The following is a 10,759-nucleotide window of genomic DNA, read 5'->3' on the forward strand; positions in this document are numbered from 1 at the left end:
TTTTATTAAATCTTCTCTTAGTAGACTTATTTAATCGTATAAATATTAGCACATTTTTCTGTACCATTTTATAACCAGAAACAGAGATCGTCCACGGGGAATTGTACTGATTAATGTAGCTATGGCAATGTACACATACATTATTTATTTTAAAACCAAAGGGTATAGTCGTAGTCATACTTTAATATATGTTCGCCTCACGTGTTGCGTCTAGCTAGGAGAAAGGAAGCTAGCACAGTTTTCTCGCAGACAACAAATTGTACGCTCCATCCCATCATAAGCAACTCAATGCAATCCTGATGCAAGAAAGTTTATTAAAGTAGTAAAAGTATATGTTGACTACCAAGTGCGTTTCTAGATCCATAAAGCCAACCCCCATTATCTATAGCTGGCTTGTGCACCAGAAAGTGCTTTTCTTTTGACCCACCTTTCAAATCTAAAAACTAAAAAAGTAGTTTTTTTTTTACATGTAGCTATAGATGTCTAGCTACTAGTACGTCCCAACGAAATCTCCTTAAAAAATATTTTTATGCGTGCACTGCATGGATCGATGCACTAACGTTCCTAAAAAGATGTTCTGGTTTTATTCTAAGTCAAAAAGAAACTTTTAAGAAAAATCTACGGATATCTACGGCTCTTGATTAGTTTTATTAAATCTATAATGATATAAATCTTCATATACTAATTAGTTGATATTGTACATTTTCACATTCTTTTAGAAATTTGGTCAAATTTTAAGAAATTTGACTTGGGAACGAAGGCAGCATTGCCGATTCGTACTTCTTTTGTGTAGCACACAAATGAACGTATTTCTTAATGAAAGATTACACATATGTACGAGATATGTAGAGGTACATCTAGATTTTTTTTACAAAAAACAACAACATTGAAATTTATATTTTGTAAATAAAAAACATAGGGAGATCATGGTACCTACGGCCTTATCCCACTCGCTTGCCATTTTCTGATCACGAAAATATAGAGAGTGGACGCTCACTCCTTGGTCTTACTGAGCAAACGACTCACCGTAGAGGGAATGTGGGATACAGAAGTTTGACGGGCGAGATGCTAGGAAGAATAAAAGAAGGGGAGCAACATGGGGATGAAAAAAGGAACAACTTCATCGATGACTGCCGGTGATGGAGTGATTGGTGAGAACCCTTGGTAACCCCTCTAATGATATGTTAGCACCCTCGTCTCCGCTTCCGCTACCACTTAAGCTTGGGCATTGTCATGCAACACTTACTCATTATTTAATTCCTAATGTGGCATCATTGTCCTGGACTCCACCTAGAAGTGGACAGACGGGTCGCGGTCGAGGTACTTATTGAAGAAGCTGGATTAAAAAAGAAAACACCCAACTAGTTAACAAAAGTAATAATGAAAATAAAGTATTACCCCATTCATATCGTATTGGTTTGGAACGTTAGACGCTACTACCTTTTGCTACAAACTTGGTCGATAGAACTTACATGACTTGTATTTTGGAACGAACGAACTGTTATTTAGGGGGGGGGGGGGTAGCTTGAACCAACAAGTAAGCAGCGGAGTAAACACAATCACATGCACAAGTGACACAATGATTTACGTGGAAAACCTCCTCAACGTGAGGAGTAATTAAAAACCACGGGACCGACCGGTCCACTCCAATTTCCACTATTAGCAAATGGATACAATGGAGTCTTCTCTAGAACTTCTAGTGAATTACAACAGCACCATTACAAGTTACAAACTTGCTATCACCATCAACAACAACCACTCTTAACAGGAGCAAAAGGATATAACTGAATATCAGCTAAACAGAGAAATGCAGTTTCTGTCCCCTTATGTTATCAGATTATTGTTCTTAAACGGCTGGACCAAAATGAGTGAAACTTGGCAGATATGTAGTTCTATGAGTCCTCAACACACTGTCAAAATTTCAGCTCAATCCGACATCGTTTGACCCCTCAAACTGACAATATCCCAACACTGCGCATCTCTGAAGTTCCATCAAACAGATCTGATGAAACCACTCACTAATCCGGCTCTCTGACCACTTAATCCTCAAACCAATGGACCAAATCGAAGTGCTCTGAGTGTGGAACGAGTTCACCAAGTTTGGAGCTGATCCAACCACGTTTGAGCCTCCGACGAACAAGGTGAAGATCAACACGGAACTCGAATCTGGACAGATTTTCTCTTCCTCTCTTCTCTTCTCTCTTTGGTTGTAGGTGTGTGCTGCCTCTTCCGTTGCTCTCTCGCTCTCAGCTGCAACAAAGGAACTCACTCAGCTGAGGAGGCAAGGGTTAGGGTTTTTGTGCATCTCCTCTCTCAAGGAGCAACCTCAGCCGTTGGATGCGACCAAGATCAATGGTTCGCGTGAGCTGGACTTCTTGGTTTTCATTGGGCTGCAGCTCACCACCTCCATGTGGAGGGATCAGCCCAACAGTGGAGGGGGCATAGACCTTTTTTTTCAAGAGAAAATTAGTCAAGAATAATAAAAAATTGCTAGTACATACACTTATTTCGCCTATTCCAATCTCAAAATGCCCTCTCTCCTCTCTTTATCACCATATGATAGCTAAAGTCCTAGCTTTGGCTAGCCTACCGGATGAGATATTCTTGGTAGCGCTAATGTCTATCCTACCAAGCTGCGGCTCTCAGCTGTCTCGTGCAAAACCTACTTGAGAAAAATAATCAGAATGGAAACAACCGATCGTGCATATATATTGATGCCTGTACATTGTGTGCGTGATAAGCCGGAAGTGGCGCGTCCACGTACGGACAGGGACACGTCAATCGGCTTGCATTTTGGCGCGCGCGTGCGACAGGGACACACGCTTCCGGCAGCTATTAGCTGCCGATAGCGATCACTCACTCCGGTGTTGCCATCATGCATCCCCACCACTTCAATTATGGATCAGTACTCACTAGACTCACAAACATGCACCAACAAAATTCGACCGTCGAGCGTAAGAAGCGCGCGCAAGTGTGCAACATATAGCATACAGACATATGCACGAATTAGAATTTGCTACGCGCAAAACGGAGCTTATTGGCAACCGATTTGCATTGATCCGCAGATATGTAACCGCCGTTGTCCTGTATTCACCGTGATCGATGATTGAGCGAGCTAGGTGATAAAAATAGTTTTTTAAATTTTTTTGTAGAAAAATATATATTCAGTAGACTCACAAACATGCACCAGCAAATTTCTGTGGTCGATCTAATAAGCGTGCGCAAGTGATGCAACATATAGCATACAGACATATGCAGGAATTAGAATTGGCTACGCGCCGAACCGCGCTATCGACGATTGATTTACATCGATCCACATATGGATTACCGTCGTTATCATGTATCCACCATGATCAACGATTGATCGAGCTACGTGATAAAAAATCTATTCTAAGTGATAAAAAACTAATTTTCTAAATTTTTAGAAAAATCTACTAACGTTAACGACACTAAATTAGTTTTTGTTAAATCTGTCGTCATATATGTCATCACGGTATACTTATTTCATAACGTAGAAATTAGAATAACTTTCTATAACTTTGATCAAGTTTTAAAGAAATTACTTTGGTACAAAATTAGAGTATCGTAAAATTCAAAACAAACGAGTAGGTCATCATAAAATCGATTGCCAACCGTAAAAAGCACGCACAAGTGCAACATATGGCATCTAGATATATGCACGAAATAGAATTGGCTACGCGCCAAACAGTTCTACTGACGACCGATTTGCATCGACCCGCGTATATATAACTGGTGCTATCGATCCCGTATCCACCGCGATCGACTATTGACAGAGCTAGGTGATAAAAATCTAGCTGGCTAGCTGCTCACTCTGTTCCGTAAAATATCAGTTTTTCTATGTGTGTGTGCGCGCGCGCGTCATCTTGATATTGATACAGTGGATATTAGTACGTATATATATTTCTCTATAACTTCGGTCATTCGATCAAGTTTCCAACATTTAATTTAGTACGAAATTAGAATATCTTCTAATTCAAACTAAAGGAGTAGGTCACAAATAAACAGGTTTGTCGACCGTCTTTGTCAGCTCCAGATACGGATCGTCAACCGGTTAATTCAGAAAGATCATTCCGCTGTAAAAAGAGAAATCAGAAAGATCATCGATGTTGATGACCGATTTATTTTATTTCATTTTTGCGAGTATCGATGATCGATTCAGGTATGTGTCTGATCGTTTTCTTGACTTGGTCACAAGGCAACCGACAAGCAACAACCAAACGATTCTGCGATCTATGTTCTGCAGCCTGATATATACAGATGGCCTGATTGCTTCCGGCAAACTCAGCTGTTTTTCTTTTACACCTGAGTTGTACCCTTGCAATTGTCACGGTCATACGGTCCCATCTCATGCATAAACGGCCAAAGGGGAAGAATGGACACAAATGGGATTGCAGCAGTTCTTCTTCTTCCTAACGACCATGCAGATACATCGGTATTACTTCATCAGTTCTCTGCAGAAAAAATATCTTAATTCTGTTTCTAAACCGTTTAAAAAAAAATTAGCATCTACACTATCAATTTCAATGCTAGTATGTTCACCGTGCAATATATTTTTCATAGCGCATTTATTTGGTACAATGGCGTCTTAAAACGAGATACCACCGTTTTAAGACGCCCCTAATATGGACAGTAAACCGTACATGATTCATTGTTTGATACCTACTATTTTTTTGTTATTACTTCCAAGTTATTGTTGCTAATAATAGAACAGAAATGGTGTGCAGGGGCTTTCCATGTTTGTAAAATAGGATTTATTTGGTATTATAGAGAATTTTTCATTGACATGTTCAAACTTCACAATATTCGACTTGCGACGAGACTAAGATACCATCATTTTAAGATGCCCCTAATGGACAGTAAACCCTACATGATTCACTGTTGATACCTACTATTTTTTTGTTATTACTTACAAGTTATTGTTGGTAATAATCATGGTTTTAAATAGCTTGCTATGACATTTAGCGCCGATCTCCTCCAGATGCTATAGATGCTATAGTGTGGTATAGCGCGCGCTATTTCAAATAGCGTTTTGCAAAAGAAATAAATCAAATATATCCCAAAATTAAAGGTTTCAGCATAAGAACGTACTAAAAGTTCTCCAATAATTTACAAAACCAAGTAAATGACATAAACATAAATTTGAAGCATAATCGAAACACTGGAGGCGCCACTATTGGTGGCGAGCTGGAGGAAAGGCGGCCTGTTGCGAGCTGAAGGCAGGAGTCGTCGCCCCCGCTGCCGATCACGAGCTATAGGATCTGCCGCTTCCGTCCTCATGGTGGAGCCGTTTAGGTCTGAGAGACTGAGACGAGAGATTTTGAGCCTGGTCTTTACGCCGGCATGGTACTATTTGGATTTTGGATGCTAAACTATTTAGCGACGCTATAGCAAATAGCGTTTAGCACCATTTAGCGTGCTAATAGCGAGAATAGCGACTTAGCGAGAACAATTGCTTAAACGTAGCGTCGGGTATTCAGATATGCTATAGCGACACTATAGCAAGGAAATAGCGTGCTATTTAAAACCATGCTAATAATAGAGCAGAAATGGTGTGCAGGGGCTTTCCATGTTTCTAAAAATAGGATTTATTTGGTATTATAGAGAATTTTTTGTTAACATGTTCAAACTTCACAATATTCGACTTGCGACGAGACTAAGATACCATCGTTTTAAGACGCCCCTAATATGGACAGTAAACCCTACATGACACTATTTATACCTACTACTAATTTTTTTGTTATTACTTCCAAGGTATTGTTGCTAATAATATAACAGAAATGCTGTGCAGGGGCTTTCCATGTTTCTAAAAATAGGATTTATTTGGTATTATAGAGAATTTTTAATTAACATGTTCAAACTTCACAATATTCGACTTGCGACGAGACTAAGATATCATCGTTTTAAGAACCCCCCCCCCCCCCTAATATGGACAGTAAACCCTACATGATTCACTGTTGATACCAACTACTATTTTTTTTTGTTATTACTTCCAAGTTATTGTTGCTAATAATAGAACAGAAATGGTGTCAAGGGGCTTTCCATCTTTCTAAAAATAGGAATAAATAGTAGTGCATCAAAGCAAATGGCAAACAAGGGAAACTTTAATGTTATGGGTGGCTCTTTTTGTCCCACTTGACTATTCTTTATGTGCATATAATGATCTTTAAAAGTTTCCCTTTTTATATCTATGCATGGCAGCTATCGACTGAATTGGAAAGACATAATTGAATCCATTAAAACCTTCCTTTGCAAGCACACCGTCAATATTACTTGCTACAGATAGATATGTATAATTCCAGAGTACATCGCGACTAATTTTATATTGATCGATTAATTGACGTCAAAATTAAATTTCACCACTCTCATCTAAAAAATGGTGCTCCAGCTAGCATATAGGATCACCGCCAGTGGTAGCTGAAACAGTGAAACTTAGCAAACAAAGGCTTGCATTGGGAAATATAAAGGTATTTACATGCATAGAAACCTCTAGCTAGGCAGCAAAGGGAAAACACACAAGAAAACTGTCACACTCATTTCCTTATAATACTAGTAGTTCATAAGTACCTAATTTAGCATCTCTTTTAGCTAAGCTAAGTACAGCAAAAGGACTAGAGAAGTACGACCAGGACCGGACCTATTATAGCAGCAGGCACGTTTCCAAACCGGGACATTACTTCTTTTTTTTCACTACAGGCATCGGTAGAGAGAAAATAAGCAAAGAAGATAGACAGGACTAGTCCGGTGAAGAAGTGGTCGGTGGCTCCGGCATATCATCACACAGGGCGCCTTGGTGTGAGCCTCGCCTTGAGCGGGGCGGCCATCTCGCATGACAGCCTCAGCACCTCCGACAGGTCGACGTCACCACGTGGCGCCGAGGTCCACTTGAACTCATGGAGGAGCGTCGCGACCCAAAACCCGATGCTGGCCATCGCCAGTGGCTTCCCGGGGCAGATCCGCCTGCCCGATCCGAATGGCGCGAGCCTGAGATCCGAGCCCATTATGGAGAACTCAGCGCCCGGAACGGCATTATGATGACCTTCCGACAACGGAACGGCTCCGACAATGAACCTGTCGGGGTTGAACTCCAGCGGATCCGCCCACACGGTCGGGTCATGGGTGATGGCCCACATGTTAACCATGGCGGTGGTGCCAGCTGGCACGAGGAACCCGCCCACATGAACGTCCGATGTGGCGAGCCGGGCCCATGAGAGCAGGGGGCCTGGCGGGTGCAGCCGCATCGTCTCCTTAATAACGGCCTGGAGGTAGACGAGCCGGGCCGCGTCCGATTCGGAGACGGCTTGGCCCGGCCCGACCACCCGGTCCAGCTCCTCCTGGACCCTGGCCTGCACGTCCTGGTGCATCACCAGCCGGGCCAGCACCCACTCCATCACCACCGCCATCGTGTCCGTGCCACGGAACACCATCTCCTGGAACAAAATAATTTTGGTTTTGTAAAGATAGTTCATCGAGTTCGATCAACATGTTAAGCCTTGCAATTAAAATACTAATTTTATTAGCAACGGGTAAGAGTGCTTTTGATTCGTTATAAGCCGGAAAAAAGAAAGTTTATACTTTCGGTGTGTAATAACGTTCCAGAGGATGAAAAGAAGAAGAAGAAGAAAAACTTAACGTACCCAGAGAACCGCGATCATGTCGGCGTCGGAGAGCTTGTCGGCGCCTTGAAGGGATAGCAGAACGTCGGTGAAGTCCACGACACGATCGCCGGCGTCGGCGGCAGCAGCGGCGCGGTGGTCGTCGACGATCTTGCCGACGAAGCGGTTGACGCGTGGCACGAGGGCGGCGCACCGGGCCCGTATCCCCTGGAGGTCGAAGCGGGCCAGCCATGGCAGGTGGTCGGCCCAGTTGAGCTTGCCGAGGAGCTCGTATCCTTCTTCCACCATGCTCCTCAGCTCTTCCTCCTCCTTCTTCCCCAGCTCCGGCGCCGCCGTGCCGTCGTACCTCCGGCCGAACACGGACCACATGACCCCGTGCAGCGCCGCCCGCTTCAGGAACCGGCGGACCTCGACCTCGCCGGAGCCCATGGCGATGGCGGAGACGGAGCCAACCATGCTGCGGGCGATGGCGGCGCGGTGGGCGGCGGAGGCGGCGACCTGGCGCGGCGAGAAGAGGTGCGCCGAGGCGACGCGGCGGAGGGAGCGCCAGTAGGCGCCGTGGGGCGCGAAGCCGATGGCGCGGTGGAAGAGGAGCCCGTAGGCGGACTCCTTGACGGGCCGGTCCGCGAACGCCGGGCTCGACAGCAGCTCGCGGGCCACGGCCGGGTCCGAGCTCACCACGGCCCGCGTCTCGCCCATCGAGAACGCCATCAGCCGCCTCCGCTGGGACCTCTCCTCTTCGTCGTCTCCCCCGGCGGCGACAGCCGCGGCGAGCTTGCGGTGGGCCAGGCCCGTCATGAGGCCCATGCTGCCGACCACCGGCAGCCCGCGCGGGCCGGGGATGCGAGGGCTAGTGCTAATGGCGGCCCGAGAGGTGGTGGAAGTCCAGCGGTAGCGTCCCCAGGCCGGGCCGCCGGGGGTGGAGGCCCAGTGGAGGAGCGAGGTGAGGATGAAACTGGTGGCCAGCAGGGCCATGGCGAAGACGGCGGCCCGGTAGGCCTCACCGCCGTCGTTGCATCTCGCGGCCAGGGACGCGTACAGCAGCCACCCCGCGCAGTCCTCGGAAGCAGAAGTCGCCGGCGCCATGGAAATCAAAGCACGAGTGCAAGAAGAAGACTGGACCAGGGAAGAAGAAAGAAGTCAAGCGCTGGTTGAGTTTTTGATTGGAGGAAGGAGGAAGGGGGGGTTTTATAGCGGCGGGAAGAAGCTACGGCGGTGGAAGGAATTAAAAGGGGGAAGAGGAACGGCCGATCCGGGACGGGACGTGCGGGGTAGTTTTTTAATGCAATAATGGCCCGGGGAGCGGTTAATTACCGGCCGGTTATTGATCCGTTATCATCTACTACCCCCCGTATTATTGCTTTTCTGCTTCCAGTTTTTAAAAACCAGAATCAACCCTGCTGCTGTACCCTGTGGGCGCGCGTGGGTCCGGCGTGGCGAGGCACACTGCGGTGGGCCATGGGAGCACGTGACCCCAGGGGTGTGTGGTGGCCCACCGCGCAGGCAGCCAGCCAGCCTCGGCAGCGTGCTCTGGGTATATCTGACGAGACGAAACGAAACGAAACGGGCCGAGGGGGCGTTTCATGGGCCATGGCATCGATTGACAGAGTTAAGTATAAGGTAGGTAACGAGCACTTCTCTCTCTCTCAAAAAAAAGGGTAGGTAACGAGCAATTAGAGAATTCATTTGAATTCGATTATTTTGCAGCTCGCTTTGTCGGAGGGAATTAGTGAAAGGGTATGGGAGTCGAAACGGTTGGTGATATTAAGTCATCTGAGGTTAGCGAAAGGGAATGGGAGTTGAAACGGTACGTGATATTAAATCATCCGAGATTAGCGGAAACGGTACGTGGTATTAAATCTTCCGAGAACTCGTTCGGTCAGAGAAACCCATGCAGGGATTGGAGAAAATTTGACCTAAAATCTCATCAAGATCCCTTCCGATTCCCACCAGGATGGAAATAACCGAACTACATCTGAAGGGGAAGATCTATGCATGAGTTACTAACAATAGGAGGGGTGGGAATTGTTTCATAAGGATGATCTCAATCATTTCATCATAACATATCTTATCCACTCTATGCTAATTACGCATGAACTCCCACCAACGAATTGACACTGGAATAAATATTCCACATTAATTCTCACGTGTATTTCTCATCCCATATCAAACAAGGGATTCTAGCGAAAGGGAATGGGAGTTGAAACGGTATGTGATATTAAATCATCCGAGGATGATCTCAATCGTTCATCGTATCTTATCTTATCCACTCTACGCTAATTACGCATGAACTCCCACCAACCAAACACCGGAATAAACATTTTGCATTTGATTCTCACGTGTATTTCTCATCCTATACCAAACAAGGGATTGGGACTACTAAATATATATCAATCTCACATGTCTAATCTCGTCTAATCTCCCTCCTATGAACTCGCATTTCTCTTCCCACATATTGCCAAACACGTTGTTGGTCCATGGTAACATGATGTGTCCGGTGGTTCAGTTGGGACCTCGTGGCTTTCCCCTAAATTTCTATGATGTCAAAAAAAAATCTAGAGAGTCGTGGAGTTTTGAGATAACATATGGAGTCAGGATTTAGATATATGAGAGAAAAGTAGAGGACATTCGAGTTTGGAGTGAACCAGGTAGATATAATACCATTAACCTTTTATTTTTCATTTTTATATTTTACTAATTTTTCTCATTAAATTTTTTTTATAGGGGCCAATCGGCCGCTTCAGATTCAAGAAGCCACCGCCGACGCTTCGTCCATCACCACTATCATCAAAAGAATGTTCTTCTTTTATAAAGAAACATAAGTCATCAAAACTATGGGCTTGATCTCTCGTGTGGTCGAAGTACAACTACCCTCCTAGGCTCCTAGCCGTCCAACCAATGCTTTGGATTCACAAAGATGCCGTAACAAAAATTAACAGTCATAATTTTGTTACGGTGTCTTTGTGAATCCAAAACAATTGTGTAAGAGTGAAAGTACTTTTAGAGATCGTTAACTCATACATGCGATCTTTATGTATACCGGCGCATGCGTCTATGTTTGGAAACCATGAAAAGCCGCCACGAGTCGCAGAGAGAGAGAGAGAGGGGGGGGGGGGGAAGGAAGG

At 44.9% G+C, this 10,759-nt stretch overlaps 1 protein-coding gene across 1 annotated transcript; it reads right to left on the reverse strand.

Moving 5' to 3' along the window:
• Positions 1-6,450: 6,450 nt before the first annotated feature.
• LOC100837406 (cytochrome P450 78A9) lies at positions 6,451-8,831 on the reverse strand. The gene is made up of 2 exons (XM_003574839.4): positions 7,656-8,831; positions 6,451-7,448 (listed from the first exon to the last, which is right to left on the reverse strand). Exons 1-2 carry the CDS (start codon positions 8,718-8,720, stop codon positions 6,795-6,797), a joined length of 1,719 nt encoding a protein of 572 aa, XP_003574887.1. The 5' UTR covers positions 8,721-8,831; the 3' UTR covers positions 6,451-6,794.
• Positions 8,832-10,759: the final 1,928 nt, after the last annotated feature.

The sequence above is a fragment of the Brachypodium distachyon genome, chromosome 3 (genome assembly GCF_000005505.3).
Source record: "Brachypodium distachyon strain Bd21 chromosome 3, Brachypodium_distachyon_v3.0, whole genome shotgun sequence".
NCBI classification, from domain to species: Eukaryota; Viridiplantae; Streptophyta; class Magnoliopsida; order Poales; family Poaceae; genus Brachypodium; species Brachypodium distachyon.